Consider the following 21,751-nt stretch of genomic DNA (forward strand, 5'->3'; position numbering starts at 1 on the left):
GACGGAACCTTCAGGCACTAATTGCAAACAGAAGGTTAGCTCTAATTTTATCTATTTTCCATCCATAAATTATAAATGTATTTTCCAGTAATTAGTGGGTTCGTTTCCGTCTTTTTATAAATATCCATAAGTACGTTGATTAGCTAATAGCTCTTGCGCCGCTTTGTGTATAGTATATAGAACTGGACGTCTGTTCTTTTTCCCAATTTATTGCATGATACGGACAGGCGTAGCGTGTGGGGTCTATAAATATGTGGGAATTCTCCACATTTTATCCTGCTGAAGTAATGTATCTGGTGAAATAAAACATTGGCGTGGTTATTTCTACTCTACGTTAAACAACGGTCGTCGTGGAACGATACACGGTCCAAAAACAAGGATTGAGTATAATATAATCTAGGGCAAACCTGACGGGACCTTATACTCATTCTCGTTTATCCAGTTCTACCATATCCAGGCTTGACTGTATATGTATGTACTTTTTTATCTCTGAAAAGCCCTGAATCACCTGAATGGTATCAGAAATTGTTTACAAAGAACTCAGAATACGTATATGTAATATTAAACGCTCCAACTCCAATTATTAAGGTACAAACAGACTAATTTAGCAGAAAATACTAAGAATTAGCGAAGCATATTTTCAAGGATATCTTCATACGTCAGTAACAGTATCCTTCGGGGAGGGCGCCGGGACCTTGGAGCGACCGATCCTTGGGACCTTGAAGCTAAATTAAGTGTATTAAAAACCGGCCAAGTGCGAGTCGGACTCGCGCACGGAGGGTTCCGCACCATCAACAAAAAAATCGTGTTTGTTGTATGGGAGCCCCCCTCAAATATTTATAGTATTTTATTTTTAGTATTTGTTTTTATAGCGGCAACAGAGATACATCATTTGTGAAAATTTCAACTGTTTAGCTATCGCGGTTCATGAGATACAGCCTGGTGACAGACGGACGGACGGACGGACAGCGAAGTCTTAGTAATAGGGTCCCGTTTTTTACCCTTTGGGTACGGAACCCTAAAAACGCTGTTCCACTTGTTTCTAGTAGGTAGCTTTTTATTGTAGATACCTATATCTACCACATTTAACTGTTATTTTATCCTGTCTTTTCATTGGTTGATATAAGGTACCTATACCTACTAAAGAACTACTAAAGAATGAAAGACGCTAGACAATGAAAGTACCCAAGGACGGACAGACAATTTATGTGTTTTGCAGTCTCGACGACTTCCTAAGATGATCAGCATCATTTTCATTTGTATGAATGCGGATGCAGCTAAAACTATGAGACTGGCAACATACCGCTGTAATATTATTATTGCAGTCTCCAGTAACGGACATGAATTTTATTAATATTGTTTCCAAACTTTATTGATACAATAATGAACACTAAAATAGCAACAGACAGAAAAATATTTTGTTCTACAAAGTTTGAGCTACAAACTTTGGGTCACATCGTAAGTTGTAATCCACACTGACCACACACCTCACATCATTATCATCTTCATGTTTTATTTTTATTTATTTTTTAATTTATTTACATAAAACATACATTCACATCTTCATGATTAGACAATTTAGACCACAATAAACTAAAAAGATTATATACTGAATCCTTTCTACGAATATAAACACGGCAAATAAAGGTTAAAATGCATTCCCAACGAGTAAAAAGAGCGAAGCACGTAAACAAGACCAGCTAGCCGTTTTTCATTCATAACGTGTTTCATTAAGAATTTGCTGAAGGCCCATTATATCCGATTGCCGAACCCACGTGCCTCGACGATCACGTTCTTAACTTACTTACTTACTTACTACTTCTCTGTCTATTACATAATTGATTTTAAATGGTTCACCCCTGTCGTGTAGTTGGGGTGCCTCATGTCACTTGTCACCTTCATTCAGAGTTGGCTGTTTTAGATATAGATTTATTAGATTGTCCCATTAAAAATGAAATAATAAACAGATTACCAAAGAACGAAAAAGAACGAAATAATATCGGTATTTTTTGTATGAAGAAAAAACCGGTTCCGAGCCTTGGCAAATAGCACCAAGCCCTATAAATCTCTTAACGAAGTTTTCGGAGTAAATAAGATTAAGTTTAACAGGTTAAAAGTTTCAGTTAAAAGTTTGAAAGCTTACGTTGTGGGTGGTCGTGTTGAGGACATACATAGTTACGTCTGTTCCAAACTCAAACACCCCACGATTAACATTAGTTTCCAACAATGCCGGCAGGATTAAACTAAGTTCATAGTGCTAGTCCAATATTCAAATGAGCTCAGTGGCGCAGAAACTCTACGTTCACCCGCCCAGGGCCAACTCGGCCACACTGCTGGAAACTTTTCACCGACTTTAACTTAGCAAATTATCAATTTGTCATTATGTTTAGTCCTACGCTCGGATCTAATAAGACATTCAGGGCAAATTATAAGAGAATATAGATTTTACGATAGTCATAATATTGTATTTTCGTTAGGTAAGGTACTAAGTGAAACATTCGTTGCATGACAAAATTCTTGAATTCATGATTGGTATTTTTTCATTGTTCGATCTTTCTATGTATAATGGTACCTGCCTAATATATTACTTGTAAGTATTCGAAACTTACTTCGGTTGATGTCTTTATAGGACGTTGCAAAACGACCGTTGAACGCAAAACGTCGCTTATTGTTACGACGCTAGCCGACGCATCGACAATCGGTGCACTCAATCAGTCTGATCTGATAGCAGAAATATAGAGGATATTTCTGCTATAGCTCACTGAAATCGTGCAAATAGAACCCGCATGGTTATTAGACGTTTAGAACTGAAATAGCTAGCAGATCGTCTTAGATAAAGGTTGGACAAAGCTAGCAATAAATTAGCCACACAATCTAAATTAGACTGCGCGATCTATGTTCAGAAGAGTGTAAGTTGGTGTGAATTTTGAGGGGATTAAGATCTTTTAGGTTGAGCCAGGCTGGAACCCTCAGGATAAAGCTGGCGCATGCGTCAGGCGCCGTCGACCTGTCGCGACTTGTTATACAGAAATAACCGAAGGACAGACGTGAGTAGAGTGCTCATTAGTTGACTGCTCGCTAATCAAGTTTATTGGGATAGCGCGAGAATTAAGGATTAGTTTCATAGTTCCTTAATAAAGACATTGTATGACTTCTCATACAATAGAGGTTACTGAATTTAAAATATGTAAGTACATTATTGTTTCTTACGTTTTAGGAGCAGCAACAACTGTCTAGACTAGAAGAAGCTGGTATAGATATGCTAAAATACAGATAATGACGTAATCACGTTGTTTACACTCATATCTATCTATCAACACCACCACACCACACAAAGACACATACTTGTACCTACGTAATATCAAAGATCTATATAGATTTATTATGTAAGATGTGTCAAGTCCAAGACAATTTCGTGCTTCGAATTTGACAGCTAAACGAGATGGCGCTGTACGGTTCCGTAAATTATAAGGTAACTTAGGTAACTTTGATTGTCAAAAGTTGACGTTCCATCTGTTTCGACTGTTTCGTTTTTATTAGATTACCTCTCTATAACAATCAATAACACTTGGGTAATACATATTATACACAGCAATAACAAAGCTCTCCAGAATTACCCAACAGTCGACAAGTTATCGACGCTTAAGATCACTTTCAGCGTAATTGCCAAAGTCTAGTGCGACGTCGGCAACTCATCAAAATCTAGTTTGTGCTTAATTTAGACTTACTTGCAGATTGGAGCGCGAGCGGCGAGGCATGACGCCCACCACCTCGCCCCTCATTATGGATTCGATAACTGTAACAGAAGATAAATGTCAGGATGAGCAATGGCATAGAAAAAAGAGAAAAGATTAATTAAGCTCGAGAAGGTCAAATAATTCAATGTAAATATCTAAGTTATTTGATTTTTTGCTCGTTTTGTTGGCGCCTGGCCGCCTGACTAAATATGTACAATAACTAGAAGTGTATACGTTACTATTATGTACCATATTCTGTTAATAAAAAACCGGCCAAGTGCGAGTCGGACTCGCGCACGGAGGGTTCCGCACCATCAACAAAAAATAGAGCAAAACAAGCAAAAAACGGTCACCCATCCAAGTACTGACCCCGCCCGACGTTGCTTAACTTCGGTCAAAAATCACGTTTGTTAAATTGTATGGGAGCCGCACTTAAATCTTTATTTTATTCTGTTTTCAGTATTTGTTGTTATAGCGGCAACAGAAATACATCATCTGTGAAAATTTCAACTGTCTAGCTATCACGGTTCGTGAGATACAGCCTGGTGACAGACGGACGGACGGACGGACGGACGGACGGACGGACAGCGGAGTCTTATTAATAGGGTCCCGTTTTTACCCTTTGGGTACGGAACCCTAAAAATGTAATGGTTTTTTGTTGAATTAATGCTACATAACTATTAATAACTCCAACACAAATTAAGTATTGCTTTCAAGCTGTAATATATGATAATACCTACTTAGATGAGATATAAATTCTTGCTCAATGTCTCATTAATTATTATATGTACCTATTGTACCTACATCGTTATTACAAGTAGTGTAATGACACGCGAGACTCAGTATTCCCAAAGCTCGTCATATCTCTATTTGCTTTACGTTTATATCTTATCATACATTTCAATTAAGTATGTTATTTGTAGCATGTGTTTAATCTCCGTCATAGTACAATATGCACACACTTCGCAAAGATTGCAAGTTACGTCAATATTTATATGGCTTCTTGCATCCAATTAGGCGCTGAATAGGGTTACCGCACTTACCGCGTCATGTTACCTCTATTAAAATACATTTATTTACATTTATTCACATCTATTCCCTAGAGGGATGGATAGAAGCCAGTACCGTAAAATGGGGTGAGTAGGGTCAAAACTGAAATTCAAACTTAGATAACCTTTTATTTTTACATATGAAAATTGAATGGTGTATATAATAAGTGTTCCGGACGTTTGTATTTTAGTTTTTATTTTATTTTGGGTAGTTCCATTTCATAACTTTGACGATAAAGAGAAAAACCCACCTCACCCAGTAGTGTCTCGTATTTGGGGTGAGAGGGGTTTTCATACAAAGGTGATTTTGGAAGATTGTTGGATCGATTTTTTTTATTATGCGTATTACTATAGCTCCATGTTAAATTAGAATACATTTTTTTTGTAGCAGTAGCCTTAAAATCCCTTCTCACCCCCCTCTGAAACCTTCTCTCCCCATTCATAACCCACCTCTCCCCGCGAAACCTACTCACCCCGTTTTACGGTACCGATCTAAACCTCCTGCCTGCTTGTTGGTTGCACCTTACTACAATGTCCACTTAAAATTTTCGCTGTATAACTTTCCAAAACATTGTCCATGCATGCAAAGTCGGACCTATTGACCGGACTTTTCTAGAATTAAGGTATAAGTAGGCCAAAAACGTGTAACTATTAAATCGATTTAAAAGTCTTCTATTATCAATTTCTGTCTATCGGCTAAATCATTATTGACACGTCCTTAATTCTATTGTTAGTAATACGCGTAGTATTGGAGGAAAACTACCGTTGCTATGCAAACAACCAGTCATTTTGGATACGTAATATAAGATGTAGAACATCTATTTTCATTAGATTCCATCAGGTACTAAATCATCATATTTATAGCATTATACAACTAATTATGTAATACAGTATAATAATAACCAAGCATATAATGCAGTTCCAGTGGTCTTTGTACATTTAATTATCAAATTAGATGAGCAGATAGCACGTCCGTTAAGCTATTGTTCTCGAATGGCCGGCGGTCATTATGAGCGTAGTGGAAGTTCAAATTGCGATAGCTGGCACTGATATGGCATATTAAATGCAGTATGAATTATAGATTTTACAGATACATAGAATACAAATGCTAAAGTCGTAGTGTTGCAACACTTGCAAGATAAAAAAAAACGTAACTTTACCATGTGCTGGTATTTAATGTATAACTTTGATAAAGGGTCTTGGCACTCTTGGCCTTTAACTTTAATTGCTCAAGTATCCCGTTGTCTAACAAGACAGAAAATAAAACAGATAGATTAAGATAGCACGCAATCTTAATCTATCTGTGTTCATAGTTGCGTGTACAGTCAGCAACAGAAAAAAACTAAGCTGGCCAGATCTTAGAAATGTTCTGAACACGTTCTCTTAACAATAAACTCGTGTTAAGGTAGCTAAAGCTGTCTGACAGTTGCCTATGAGATAAGCAGCGAAAGCGTGCATCATTGTGCCGCAGTCTCAATGCGCGGTGCAGCGTGAAGCGATGTTACGCAACGGAATGCTCGCTATCAATAACTATAACCTCACTTATTTCGGGCTGTTGCCATGCGATGGTATCTTAGGTCAGGCACAACTGATTTTGGTTAGCCGATCGCGTTCGAATCACGAGCTAAGTGTATCCGTTTAAGCTTGGCAAAATATATATGCGTAGAGTTCGATAATTATTATAGATTTTTTGTCGATTCGGTTTTCGTGAATTTTTCAAAATGGCGGTATTTTGAGATTGAATTCGCGAGTTTCGCGACATAACACGATAAACTTGTTTGTGCAAGTCCTTTTCTCTTGGTTAAAGCAGCCGCGCGTAAAATTAAACCAAGTTAATGTTCCTTCCTCTTTGAAGTACTCACATAAACTTACATAGGTAGGTAGTAGAGTAAAATTAGCAGTTTTTAGTGGCCACTACCTACTCGGGCTCTGTTTACAGCAATCAATAACGCCGTAGCCCCGCTAAATCCGAGTTTTATCGCCCTGCAGCCATATTTGCTTTCCTAGTGGGATTGCAAAATAGATTTCTATTTATATAGCGAGTTTATTCACATCTGCATTTTAAAAATGTGGCTGCGCAAAATGTGTATGTTAATTATTAAGTCAAACAGAAATATGTTCAGCCCACTTTTAGAAACATTTGTAAGACTTCATTGCAATTTATACAGATTTTTATAAATCAAACCTTAAGGTGACGGTAGAGGTGGGTAAATTTTCAGATTCTGTCAATTTACCCCATTTCACACACAAGCGCACTTCACGCACACTACCTCACTTTACTGGGACAGGTCATTGACCCATCAAGTTTTTTTTAAGATAGCGTTTTGAGTTTAGTGGCCTCCTTTTAGGAAAAGCGTTCCATTGAAAGAAGAAAGAGAAGCAATACATTTAATCTTGCTTTCCTTGTCTGTTCATGTCACACGTGACGTATTTAAATTCTAATAATTCATTTGGTTGTTGACAATTTTCTACATTATGGCTTTGTCGAGATACGCGTTTTCTAAAGTTAAACCGAATAAAACCAGATGTCATTAAGTCAGATGTAAAATTTTATTTACTACTCTATACGACTTTTCATAAGGCGCAAAATCAATTCAATGAGAATTTAAATAAATAAAGTTCCGGCAGGGTGCAAAATTTCAATAAGGCGGACAAAATAAAATTTGAAAATATATGGAAACAGTGTTGGCTAATGTATCCCTAATATCTTTACCGATTTACTTTTATGTGGTATGCCTTTTGTTTCGCTATTAAATTAATAAAATGAAAATAAATACCTTATTTTAATTACAATGTTACATTTTTAAATAATTTTTTGTGCTATACATACTTCAAAAAAATCGCTGGAGGCCTAGGAACCACTGGTAGCTTAGCGGTAAGAGCGTGCGAATTGCAATTCGGAGATCGCGAATGAGTTTTTCGGAACTTATGTACGAAATATCATTTGATATTTATCAGTCGCTTTTCGGTGAAGGAAAACATCGTGAGAAAACCGGACTAATCCTAATAAGAGCCTAGTTTACCCTCTGTGGGTTGGAAGATCAGATGGCAGTCGCTTTCATAAAAACTAGTGCCTGGTGATGATGTGACACATACTTCCAAAAAATTCTGCAAATATTTTACGTGACAACTGCTTATAAGTAAATATTATGTCGGTACACTTATAAAGTATAAAGTAGAAAATATCTTATAGGTACATAATATAAAAACCGATCATGTACCTACGAGTAGGGTTCACTATGGGTTCCACAGTTACACATTTTTATTGCATATGTTTTGTTTAAGACCAACTCACCTATAGGACATAGGTCTTCCATTAATCTTTTGGCGTTGAACTATTTTTTGTATACGTAATACAATTCTGAGATAGGTTATGGTACATTTTTGGTTACCTACTTCTAATTATGTATTATATCTGATATGTCACATGATACCAAAATCGCCGCAAAGTTAAAAAAAGTTCATTTATTTACGTTAGTAGTCCATCTTCGGATCACCGACTTAATTACTACTTCCTTACTTGACATATGTGTACCAAATTTCAATTGAACTAGTCCAGTAGTTACGGTGAAAATTGGCTTTAACAAAATGGCAGACACACGAGTGATCTTATAAGGGATATTTTTTTCCTTGAGTGAACGGTATGCACTTATCCCAATGCACTTCACGTTTCACGCGGCGCGGCGTAATCTGGCCCCTATTTCACCACGATGACAGGTACGTCATTTATAAAACATCACTATTATTGACGCTATAGGCATCCATGGACTACAGTTACCGCTTACCATCGGGCGGGTCGTATTCGTGTTTGCCACCGTCATTGTATTATTTAAAAAACTTTAATTTATCGGATAAAACAGACATTTCTCTTGCGAAAAAATCTTGTGACAATTGTCACAAGATTTTTCAAAGTGTTTTCAGTAAGTCTTGACAGGAAATGAGTTCTGTGTCGCAATTTCGTGACAATTGTCGTGTTTCTAGTGACAATTGCCACAAAATAAGATTTTTTTAGTGGCAATATAATGGAGTTTATTTATTTATTAAAATGTTGGTGGCAAACAAGCACATCGCCCGTCCGACGGTAAGCGGTTACCGTAGCCTTTGGAGGCCTGTGACGTCAGCAACAGTGATGTCGACAATTGTCGCATCTGTCACCGTGGTCGTGGTGAAATATGGGCCAGTAAGTACCTAATAATCACAATGGTCTTAAGTGTCACAGACCCTACTGGCGCTTAAGTCCTTTATGTCAATTTCTGCCTATTTTAATATGATAGTTATTTAAGTTTTATTTTAAGTTAACCTTAGCTATAAGTTTAAAAAAATTGTTAAGATGTACTAACAAAATATGGACCATGTTTGTCTGAAATAAACGTTTTTTTTTTTAATTATTCAAAAAAAAGAAACCGAATAATTATATCGAACTACCGAGTACCGAACCTCCTTACAAATGTTAATCAGAATCAGTTGAGAAATGTGATTTGCAAAGGAGAAGAATTCGGATATACGAAAGCATTTTTGCCCAAGTTGAATCGGAGACCTTCGCTAACGCTCGGTCAATGATGGTTTAGGTACAGCCAGCTGCAGAGGAAAGGTATATACCACCCCTGCATACAATCATCTTTGCAAGGGTGGTACCTTTTCTCTGCAGCTGACTGTAGGTACACCTATAAAAATGGTTGTCCCTTCCCTGCTGTAATTTTATACCGGTACCGTACTTTATATTTCAACCGGTATAGTTTTAACTTCAAAACGAACCGGTATTGATAAATAATAACGGTACCATACCGCTTATACAGTAAAGAAAGCATGTCTTTGCTTTGCACAATTATTGTGTGGACAAAATTCTTATAATCACCGAAACATACCTACGATTCCTACACACATAATGTCATTGAAATAAAACATTGTTTTTTTATAGTTTTATATAATACTCGATATATACACATAACAATAACCAGAGGCCGCTGCGGTATTGGCCTGTAAGCTTCATCTCGGTCTCCAAATCCGCAAAAACTAGTTAGTACTAAATGCTGGTCTTGCCGTTGTTCTAGATTCTTGAATATTATCAGAACAGCACGTAATCGCATACATATAGACGGAACGAACGGCAACAAAGTAGGTGTAGACACTGTAAGACTTTCAGGTATTAAACGAATTACGCTTAGTATTAATAGGTAAGTAATATTTAAATGAATATATAATTCTCTAACGTAAATACAAGATTACAATTGACATCAAAAGTCATTGACGTACAGAAGTCATATACATTTTTTTTAATGACGCAAAATCGATACCAGCGTAATGAAAATCAATCCCAATCACTAAAACGAGTCTTTAAACTTTTTTTCATTTTAAGCGGGTTTTGAAGGAACAAGTTACTTAAATTCGATTTTAATCGTATTGTTTCAGGATAGTTTACTGCTGTTTTCGATCGTTACGACCTGTAAATAACAACAAATCAAATTTTAATTATATTTATTTACCCTATTTTTGGAAATACAATTTATCTACTGGTATACATTTTCGTATGCGTATATGATGAAATGTCCAGAAATGTCTATAATAATGTCAAAAACGAGCTACGACGACGTACACGTCTGCTTCGATCCAAGGCCAGCGGCCATCTGACTCGAAGAAGAATTTTGAGTGATGTCGTCAATGTATGGAAATTGTACGAAAGTTTACATTTGGGATTGAATGTCTGTGTTGTATTTGTGAGTAAAAATATAAGTAGGTAATAATTTGCTAGTTTAGTTATCTAGCTTTCAAAATCACACAACAACTCAATTACTGTCAAAGGCAAAACTGTAATGCGTGTTGCTCAAACGGAACTCCATATTTAGATTTTTGGATACTTTTAGTGTCGATTTGTAGAGAATTACAGCAAATAAAAAATATTATGGCGTGAAGAGCCGGTACACGGCTTCTTCGTGAACAAATTTACGTATAATTTAATGCAGTTATTAAACATTTCTTGAACAAATTGATTGCACAAAGTGAGCTCTAAATCGAAAACGTCATATACCGTCCCCTTAAGATATCAACATCCTGTTCTTATGTTCTATGACTAATATAAGTCAATTACTACCTGATTATATAATATATTAACTTTAATGATTATTGTTAGTTAGCTCATTGAAAAAAAGTTATAAACTATAATCAATATCTTACCTCCATCACCGAGGAGTCTCATCTGCACCAGGGCTGGATCTTCGCTGTGCTCCTCCAGCACAGTATCATCAGTTACTGTCAATTCCTGAAACAGAAATCATAACGTTTATCTCACCAAAACAACACATGACTTCAAGGAGGAAAGTCCAAAGATCAGCAGGTGTATCAAATATAGGTACTGTTAAAACGGGTCACTCACGTATTTTAAGTCAACGATTGCTCGATATGTTACGCTCGATAACGAGAAGCTTCAACGAACTAACGTGTGCTCCAATGTTATGGAGCAAAACATGTCGAGCAATCTTTGACTTAAAATACGTGAGTGACCCGTTTTAATACATTTCATATACCCGTGTCTCACGGAAGATCGGCAGGTTATTTACACTAACTAGTCTAAATTGGTTTGTGTAACTACCAACATACGAAATTCCCCAAATTCTCATTTCAACTTTCCCACGCTGGACGCCGTTTACTACGAGCTATAAATAACGCACAAGCGCATCTGTTTTATATTGCTATCGTTCGAAACAACAATGTTAATTTATGTCAGCTGCAAGTGCTGCAACTTCAGTATCTGCCAACCATGTATAACGAAATAGGTGCTAGGTAATCTGTTAAGATTTAGTACACATTAATTCCTGCTCTCAATTTCAAACAAACGGAGGGAGAGAACCTAATAGTTTTCTGTACAAGATGGTATAATGATGTCGTTAAAAATATCGCCGAGCCAAAAGTTGAAGTTGAAGCTGAAACTTGCGAGAAACAAAGAGGAAACTTCGAGAAAGTTACTTAAGAAACCAGGGAAGGGGGGCCGAAAGGGGGGTTACTCAAAACTTTACGTCGCGGGCGCCAGTAATACCAACCCCGCCAAGTTTCCACTCGCTAATTCGCAGTATAAATTTGTTTAACGTCTCAACTTTTTAACTGTAATTACTTAGGAAAGTTCAAGATAGATTGAAGTACTTCGCTAGTCTGACAGCGACGCTAAGGAGTTTGACGGGTAATGGAAACAACATAACACTGATTTAAACTTTCACGATTTTTACACATTATTAAATTATACAACGGGACTTAATCGCGTATCTAAGTTTTAAGATTTACCTCCGACGTTTCGAGGACGGCGTTGTCCCCGTGGTCTCGGAGAAGACTCAAGAGATCTCCGAGACCACGGGGACAACGCCGTCCTCGAAACGTCGGAGGTAAATCTTAAAACTTAGATACGCGATTAAGTCCCGTTGTATAATTTAATAATGTGGAAACAACATAGTTTTGGAACTTCACCCTTGTTTTAGATTAGAGCATCTGCCGATATGAGCATAATCGGATTGCTCTATACTCTATAAGTCTATATAAATTATTGTCTGATACTGATACTGAATTGTCTTGAATTCCTCCATATACAAAGATACAAAGATATAAAAACTTTATTCCTGTTTGCAAGCATAACATAAAAGTTTCAAATTCTTCACACATAAACAAGAATTTTCCCTTCTGGCAGGCAAAAGGGGTGATGAAAGAAAAACAAATTGTTTCAATAAACATGAAACAAGAAACTTTGTTGTGCAAAGTTAGCGAAAGGGTGAAAAGGGTGGGGGTTGCCCCCTGGTGGGACTGCGATTATTGATACATTGTCGTACTTAATATTAATTTAATGTGGGGGTTGAAGCTTGGCATGGAATTATTTTATGAATAAATTAGATGGGCACCTTGAGTAATTTCTACTCTCTGTATAGTTATTAAATCAAGATATTTAGGCAGTAATCAAAGCTGAAACATTTTTAAAGATGGTATATGATTAAAAGAACCTGTCAATCAATGATAACAGCGAGTAAATTATTTACGTCATATACAAAAATAGTAACAAATTGTCAACAAAACAACCGTTCAATTAAAATTCGATCAAAATGTATTCAACACAAAAACTTGTTCTTGATCGTTTCCATATCGCATTGTTAATGCGCTAGGCCATTACCCCTTTTAGGATGCAATTAATAAAATCGAAGGCAGGTGGAAAGTTCAAGCCTTTTTGGGAGTTTATGGATTTATGCTGCATTCAAGCGGGTTTCCTTTTGCGTTTCCATGGAGGCAGATAGTTAAACAAGCCCATATAAATCCAGCATCGTTACCGTATCGGCGGGATGCCTTCGCGTTCAATAAACCGAACTGGTTTCACCTAGAACTTCCCGCTACGGAATTATCTTGTAGAATGTTTTTACAGTTATTTGTAAACGCCCCGGACTTTTTCGTTCGTTCGCTATGTTCCATATTATTCAGGACACAATTAAGTACTTACCTACTTTAGTATTTTATAAGAATATGGCCCCCTAAATAGTAATATCTCTATAGACTAAATGGAATAGAATTAAGAAATAGTCGATGGTAAAAACTTTAGGAACATGTTGAATATAACAATCCTGAACATGCAAATACATAATTTAACGCATGTAATGTGAATACTAACTCCAGTATGTTCGTTGACCCCGACGATGACAGCGGTGTACCACTGCGTGGTGCCGGCCGCGCGGTACACCTGCGCTCTGCAGCCGCCGAGCACGGAGGGCGTGGTGGTGAGGATGCGCTGCCCATCCTGCGCGCTCCGCCATTCCGCTGCCTCGGCCGCGAGTGCTGTCAGCACCTCGGGGTCTGTGCCTGCGTCCGCACCAGCCAACTTAGCGTCCCATTCCTGTCAATAAAATAAAGCCAAGTGAAAAGGTGACCGTCTCACGTTGTCAATACATCCCTTGGAGCTCAGTTTAACTAACTTAAATTTACAATTTGGTGCCGTGACCAGGATACTAACGAACGTAACAGAGTAAACCGACGATGCAATAATTATATTTGAATATTACCTTCAACTTTAAACTTATAGTTGTGGAAAATGTATTAGTCCGCTTTTAATTTACACTTTACACCTAACTAATCGACCCAGAGTCATAATTGGAAACTGTACACGAGAACACGACTTTACGACCTCATATCATGTAAACATGCCCTACATTATTCCTAATACGTAAATACACATACGCACACAAACAAATGAAACCATTAGCACTCTTCACGTTTATCGCATTAAGTGCAATTCACAACACAGTGACAATATATTTCGTACAGTAAACCAGTGCAATAGGGTATACATTTGTTTAATAGTCTGTTCGTATGCAACCGGGTGCATTATTCATCTCTTAACTATGGGCATGGTCTGATGTAACGTTACTAGTTAACATGTCCTATTAGGTGTGTGTTTGTTCGATCTAGCTACGTACTCGTAGGCAGCATAATCTGTACCCGCAACATTGTGTAGTGATAAAATTCAATACTTACACAGAACAAAAGAGGGCAATATTAACACTTTCAACCGTTTTCAATAGGGGGGTTTACCGTAAGTCAGTGCGTTTTTATTAAGTAGTAAAAATGTAATCTCATATAAGCCTAAGCCTTACTTAAAATTCTAACACAAGCCGACACCTCTGTTGTAATAAGTTTTATTAACAAGAAACTTCCTCTTGGATGACAAGTTGGAAGTAAAAGCTTTTAAAAACTAATTTTCAAGAAAGCTTTGCAAATAGAAATAAAAAAACTAGTCCATGTTTAAGGCCTGTAGGCTACAAAGTAGTCGATTTGTTTAGATAACAATTAATATGAAACACCCGCATTAGTAATGCACCGTATTTATGTCAATGTTACACTCACACGTATACAAGACGCACACACCTGTGCGTTCCGCACGCGGCGACAGACGTATCCGGTGCGATGAACTCGCCCCACCCTCCCCTTGTACAGTGTATGTCGTTCTACTGGACACAAACATAAATGCAAACTAGACAATGCAATAATAGCCTTTTAGTAAATGAAATAAATACTAATACAGCGCACGAAGATAAGTTGGTTTTCCAGTGTTACGTTTACCGTGCGTTTAGGCATAAAAAAGAAATTAATTCTATTCGTGTTCTATATTTTTTAGAGTAATGTAATGGTTACTAATAGAATATAAAAACAACACTAAATGGCACGCAGCCAGTTGATACATATTTTTACTAAACGTACTGAGTAATATACCAATACCAATACTCGAATTTAAACTTTTGTGAGACATAGTAACATTGAATAATTTTACGGTTTAGACTCACTTGTTTTAAGTCACTCGCGCGACATGTTTCGGAGAGTCTAGGTCTCCTTTCTCAAGCACTAACAGTGCGAGCAACGTTCACGACAACCGTGTATCGCGTACATATCGCGCGAGTGACTTAAAACAAGTGAGTCTAAACCTAAACCATAAAATTATTCAATACCAATACTGATAAAAATGTAAGCCACTATACCCGGGCTCTTATCAAACTGAATTTAAACATTAATGGGCAATAAACTTTCTGTCCAAGAACAGTTAAAAACGTGCAAAAATGTATGTAAATATAGACCCCTGAATAACCAGGGTCACATGCAGAATGAGTAAGAACGTGTTTGAGCAAATGTCTTTAAAGTAGAACATCTACTATGACTATGAGGCTTTTGTAGTTACGTCGGACGGATTAAACAACATTTGTCACGGTCTGGTGCCCGATTATGTCAACAAAACAGACTGGTGCAAATACGGCATGACGCCTGAATACAAAACGATATTTTACAATACAAAAACTTATTTTAATCTTTAAAATCAAGGTTCTTTTTCTTAGTCTAAATTATAAATACAAACAAGTTTCTTTACGAGCGGAGCAGACACGTTTTTATACAGGTTAGACTGGCTTTACTGCTGACTTGAAATGCTGTACTTTAGCATTTCTACTTACTGATTGATTGAGTAAAGGCCACGGATTAGGTCTTAGTACTAATTAAGTTTTAATTTATAAATCACAATTTCAAGACTGGATTGAATTACGCTAGTGAGTTGTTGTTTTCCTTGGACAAGGATTTATTTTGATATCAGCATCAGCAATGCTGGCATTCAGCAAAATTTTTGTAATAGATCACACTGAAGCATGAGAATAATCCTCGACCACTTGCCCCGAAGAACCTCTAATTAATCACAGCAACCGCTCTTTATTCAGCTCAGGTTTAATATTAAAGTATACCTTACATTACACCTACCATCTGTCAGGTTTGTCGTGTGGGTGGTCTTATGTAGGTACTCATAAAAGGGTACATTTTACTTCAGAGCTATCTCATTTACTGATCCTATTTGTGTATCCAATTAAATAGTATTTAAGTGTGTGTGCTAGAGAGAGATTAAAAGATAGTAATATAATATGACGGTTTACGTGTATGAAGCACCACTGGAGAATGGACATTCCAAACTGATTAATCTGATAAGACTCAAGTGCGAATAATGAGTAGTCTCTTTCAGTTATAAGGCATTTATTGGAATATAATTTATTAGATTAATTCTAGGTACCACTTACTCATCTGATCAAACATTAGTTTCGAGCAAAAAGAGGGCATTACCTGGTTTTTTGAAGTTATCGCATGCTATACCAACCTTGGATAATTTCGACAGTCAGAAATAAAGGTTCAAGAAATTATTGAGCAAAACATCAGATTTAGGTTCTATTGTAAGTTTAATCAAGGCATCGTTTTTAAAATTTAATTGTATGTAGTAGGTAAAGATTTTACAAGTTAAGCACCGACCTATGTCAACTCTCCCCTTGTTTGTAATCTTTTACAAAACATCCTTGTACAATTTCCTTGGCTCTGCAATAAAAGGTTCTTTATATTGCAGATAACAAAAGTGGAAAGGAAAACAATGCATTACTCAATCCATCAGGCGAAAGGAAAGAAGAAGAGAAGAGCGGGCAAGATTATAAATAGGGTCTTTGTGGTTTCCTATCTATTGTGACCGCGGCCGGAGACGACGCTTAATCTTGGAAGAGTTAAACAGTTACGAGATCTGAAAGTCTGCTTGATATAAGGTTTATGTTTGTAAAGTATTTAATTCAGTCCCAATATATCAACATAGGTCAATTTCACGCTGTAATAGAAGTATACAATTTTAAGCTGTTGGAAATTTATGCGACTAGTTAGAGAAAAATGAGGATAGTGACGAAATCACTGGCATGTCACTTTTTGCTATTAATAAGTAAGACTTATGATTGACAAGACCTAAAAAAAGGGTGAATGGCGCCCCAGATTCGTAAATATCCCCACCACCCGTTTTTACGTCTTAATCTCCATAAAGGATGTCAACGGATTTGACTGTTAATAAAAGAGGCAAGATCAGTAACACCTTACGCACACATGCACAATTGCACACCCGCCCCTCGCCACCCTGTACCGGACAGTGGGGTAAAGCCAACTGAAACAAACTTTACTCGTTTAAAATTTGCGGGCGCTCGGTAGCGAGCATATAGAAGAAAGTCCACAACTTCCGTAACTCGTGGGGTGTTTAATGGAAAGTGATTTAAAGTTAACATTCATTACATTATTGATGTAGATGTACCTACATATCGTATGGTTTACCTTTGTGATTCAAATGACGCACATGTGAGTGTTGATGTTATTTGTGTACCTAATTAGTATGCCCTAGCGTTCAAATATAACTATAAATCCAGTCTGTATAATAAAATTATTTACGGACTAATTTATTCCAAGTTTAGATATTCTCCATTTGATGAAAGAGACACATTAGCTAATTGTAGCTATATTTTTTTCTAGTATTTTTTATATGCAAACTATCATATCATATGAAAGAAAGCACGTATTGTATATCATCCATAATATCACTTATTACATTACCAAAAGAGGTAATTTATTGGTAATACGTTACAAAATATTTTATCATTATGTAATTGAACGAAAACACCTAAAAGGCCTCATTTATTTAGATTCAATATTTAGTCATTAACATTAGGTAGGTAAGTACTATCTGGATTCTCAAAAAATAGTATCTAATTTACACGTGTATAGAAAATATCCCAGCTTATTCTGCAAGTTATACTTTGGGCATGTTTCTCGGAAATGGTAATTAACAATTTATACCAATTTTACGTCAGAGACCAAACAAAAATACGCCTCATTTATCTTCAAAAGCAAATTAAATCTATTATTACAGCTTTTCCTTTACGCGTAATTGAATACTCCCTCAAGGGTAAATAAATGATATTTCTTGAAATAAATATAGGAAAATATGAATATAGAGGAGCCAAGAAAAAGTAATAATAAACATCAAACTGTTATTATATTAGTTACATACATACCTATAATGCAATATTCACAGTTTATTATACTTTAGATACTGCTATACCTACCTAACTATTACATCAAACTTCTAAACTTATGTACTTAGATGCATGAAGAATTTTAAACTTAAAACGTTTACCTAATTCTACGTACACATTTCTTACATTTACCCAAAAATAAAAAGATTTCTTTCGAAAGAATAACGAATTTCAAAAGTTTCTAACTCCTGAACCAAGTTAGCACTCGTACTGGTAAAGTCTGATATCGACAGCCGCCATCTTTCAAATAAAACTCAGTGGACATCGCAAACCAGCAGTTGATTAAGATTAGTCGGCATCAATCATCGCGCGGCAACCATCGCCGCGGCCAGGAGGCGGCCGGGCTCGCCGAAAATAGCATGACGTGAACACACCAGCCACCTGGCTCAGATATTATAAAGGGGCAGCTGGGTGGCGAGGGCGGAAAATCAATAGAGCGGGCGGCGAGCATCAAAACATACCGCTCCCTCCCCGGCGGGGGCAACCCGCCCGGCCTCCCGTCTCCCGGGAAAATCCCCCCTTGTTTGGCAGACACCGTCCTTGATCTCCCCCCCGCCTGGGCGCGCAAGTTTGGATAAACACTCGTAACGTCTACTTGAAATTGGGTCGCTTATGCGTTTTGCTTTTTGTCTCCACTTTTACAACTCACTCTAATACGCTTCCGTTCTGTCACTAGTTTTACACGATACAGAAAATCTGAACTAACTTTATCCATTTCTCTATAAAGGGCCGGCTGTAATTATTCCTATTATACAAGAACACACATACCTATATTTCTTAAATCTGACCTTTCCGACGGCAATTATTGCAGTAACATTAATCAAACACGACAGCCATTTCCCCCGGCGCTCACAATTGTAAGCTTTATAATCGCGGAATGTTTCTGTGTGTTCAAATACACAAAGTGTTCCAACAGAATAATAAATGAATCTGTTAGAAATAGCGTATTCGAGGAATTCCAATTCCACGTGCGAAGTTCTCAGAACTGCGACATGACAGTTCAACACGAGTACCGTGCCTCAATGGCAATGGCAGTCAGTTGGCAACTGTTTTTCAGCCCATAATTAAGTAGGTAATTCACGTTCGGACATTGGATTAAGTAATAAAACACTTAGGCTTAGACATGAGTCAGTAAATAATAGATGTAAACATAACTTGATTCACGTGACTCACGTTTGAGCTTAGCCTGCCGTATAGTGGATCATAAAATAAATATGTACATATAAACGTAGATAAGTTTATAAAATATGTTATTGAAGTGTCAGAGGCACGTTCGATGATCAATAGTCGGTTACAATACATATAATGGAACAACACAACACAATCTAGTGCACACATGTGAATATTAAAAATTTATACATAATTCTCAGATTAACATTTGGCTTCCTTCCAAATTTAATATCACGGTGCTTAGTAATGAATTATTAATAGCCTGCCATCTTAACAACTTTGGTTTAATCACCCCAAGTGTTACGTTCAACTATGCCGCAAGGCAAACTCTACTAGATACATTACAAGAATGTTAAACTTGGTAAAACTTAAGCACGCTACGTTATACGATGGAAGAAAATAGAATAGATATACAATACATATATGAATTGATTTAAAAAATCACGTGTTACCTATTTATTCATATTAACTACAAATTCTGCAAATGATATTTTCATTTATATGTACTTACAGTGCGAAAACAGCTGCGAAATTGCATGGAGAAATTATGAAAGAATTCATTGATAAAGTCGCCATGCAGTTTTGGCAGCAGTGGCTGATGGTACAGTTCAAGAAGCAAAATCTAACAGAGATGGTAGTGAAAAAAAATTCAAGGATCCTCCAAGGAAATCAAGGAAATCCAAGAGTTATCAATTATAATAAAAAATTAGTAAACTATTCACAGAATTCACTAGCTATTATTTATTGTGTTAGGTGCCCGTTGTCCTATAAGCGACGAAATCCGGCCAGAGTTTATTTTGTGCCTTTAAACATGTCCAGTGTTTTTGTTCGGCTATCTTTTGGATATGTCTAAAGCCGCCTTAAGATACGGGCTTACCTGAACTGGCTGCAGATTAGCGTAGTCGAGGAACCTGAGCTGCCGATCGTGCAGGAACTCGACGGGCTGCGCGTGCGGCTGCAACGTGAGGTCCGCCGCCAGCGGGGTAAACGTCTGCAACACAACATAAACATATTATAAACTAGCGACCCGCCCCGGCTTCGCACGGGTTAACAAATTGTACATATACCTTCCTCTTGAATCACTCTATCTATTTAAAAAAAACCGCATCAAAATCCGTTGCGTAGTTTTAAAGATATAAGCATACATAGGGACAGACAGACAGCGGGAAGCGACTTTGTTTTATACTATGTAGTAATAGTGATATTATTGTGCCTAATAATATTCACTGTACTTTTTGCTGAAACAGATTTCAATATATTTAAAATATTCGTCTTAAAAGAAGACAATTTGGTGCCTTAAGTTTTATTTCTTACCTATCTTGAACAATTACTAACTTTAATCGAAATAAGTTGAGGTAAGACTCTAAACTGTCACATTTCTTAGGTATTTGATTAACATATCTTTTCCATTTCTAATTGAATTCATCACAATCTAGTGAACACAAATCTTTTCATTCATAGGCCAGTAATTGGTAGGTATTCTGTTTCAAAGGCTAACGAAAAAGGTATTAATTTGACTGAGTGAAATTCATTCTAGAAGGTTATTAAGGGCATAAGGACGTAGATAGGTTAATTGCCCATATAAAACTATTAATAAGTTGGTACGTTTGTAATAGATAACGGTTTTTACTTACTATATTGAAAACACGAAACATTCAAACCTTTACAAAGTTAAATACTACTACGAAGCGGTTAAAACACAACAATTTATTTATTTGTTTGTCACAATCACCTGGAGTACCTACTTATTTTACTTAAACGCTCGATCACATTACGTGTATCAAACTATTTACCTCCCGACTGTTCGGACACGACTTAACGCCCATTATTTCGATAATGACTGACAAAAGCAGGTATCAACGCCATTTAACTGTGCAAGTTTTTAAAAATACCCGCTCTTGATCTTTATTGATCACAACCGTCAGATTTATATAACAATATATTATGAAACACGGGTGAAACAAGATTTCCTATTGTTTACAACAGTAGGTAGGTACCAGCAAGTACTATTGACTGGATTGAAATTATTATCATGTATAGTGCTCCGTACAAAACTTTGTTTACGGCGGAGCACTTATGGAATCACTTCGGTCTTGCAAATCCATTTAATACCTTTTTGTCGGAGACGGTTTGATGTAGATAGATGCCTAAAATTTGGAACAGTTATAGCAACTATAACTAGGTACATATTACCACTAACACCGTTAATAAAAGTTCCGAATAGTTGCTGACCCCACATGCAGCATTAAATCCCGTTTATTTAGTAGAGCATATCAAACAGTATAGATATATACGGTTTATTAATACATATATATTCTAATCAATAGGAATATGCCGATTAACAATTGAAATCCAATGTGCAACTTTATGAACAATCTAAGACGCAACGCAATGCACGCATGCCGCACGACAACATAGG

At 36.8% G+C, this 21,751-nt stretch overlaps 1 protein-coding gene across 3 annotated transcripts in view; it reads right to left on the reverse strand.

The window, feature by feature from the left end:
• LOC134651302 (lysine-specific demethylase 3A-A-like) overlaps positions 1-21,751 on the reverse strand; it is a 233,200-nt gene that overhangs the window by 143,826 nt on the left and 67,623 nt on the right. For 2 of the 3 annotated variants that reach the window (XM_063506342.1, XM_063506341.1), the window contains exons 3-6: positions 20,210-20,323; positions 13,419-13,640; positions 10,958-11,042; positions 3,729-3,796 (exon numbers count right to left, since the gene is read on the reverse strand). In XM_063506342.1, coding sequence (XP_063362412.1) covers positions 3,729-3,796; positions 10,958-11,042; positions 13,419-13,640; positions 20,210-20,323 — 489 coding nt within the window. Of the gene's footprint in view, positions 1-3,728; positions 3,797-10,957; positions 11,043-13,418; positions 13,641-20,209; positions 20,324-21,125; positions 21,174-21,751 lie in introns of those variants that run through there. The other variant, XM_063506343.1, reaches the window with a different exon arrangement.

The sequence above is a fragment of the Cydia amplana genome, chromosome 10 (assembly GCF_948474715.1).
Source record: "Cydia amplana chromosome 10, ilCydAmpl1.1, whole genome shotgun sequence".
Classification (NCBI taxonomy): domain Eukaryota; kingdom Metazoa; phylum Arthropoda; class Insecta; order Lepidoptera; family Tortricidae; genus Cydia; species Cydia amplana.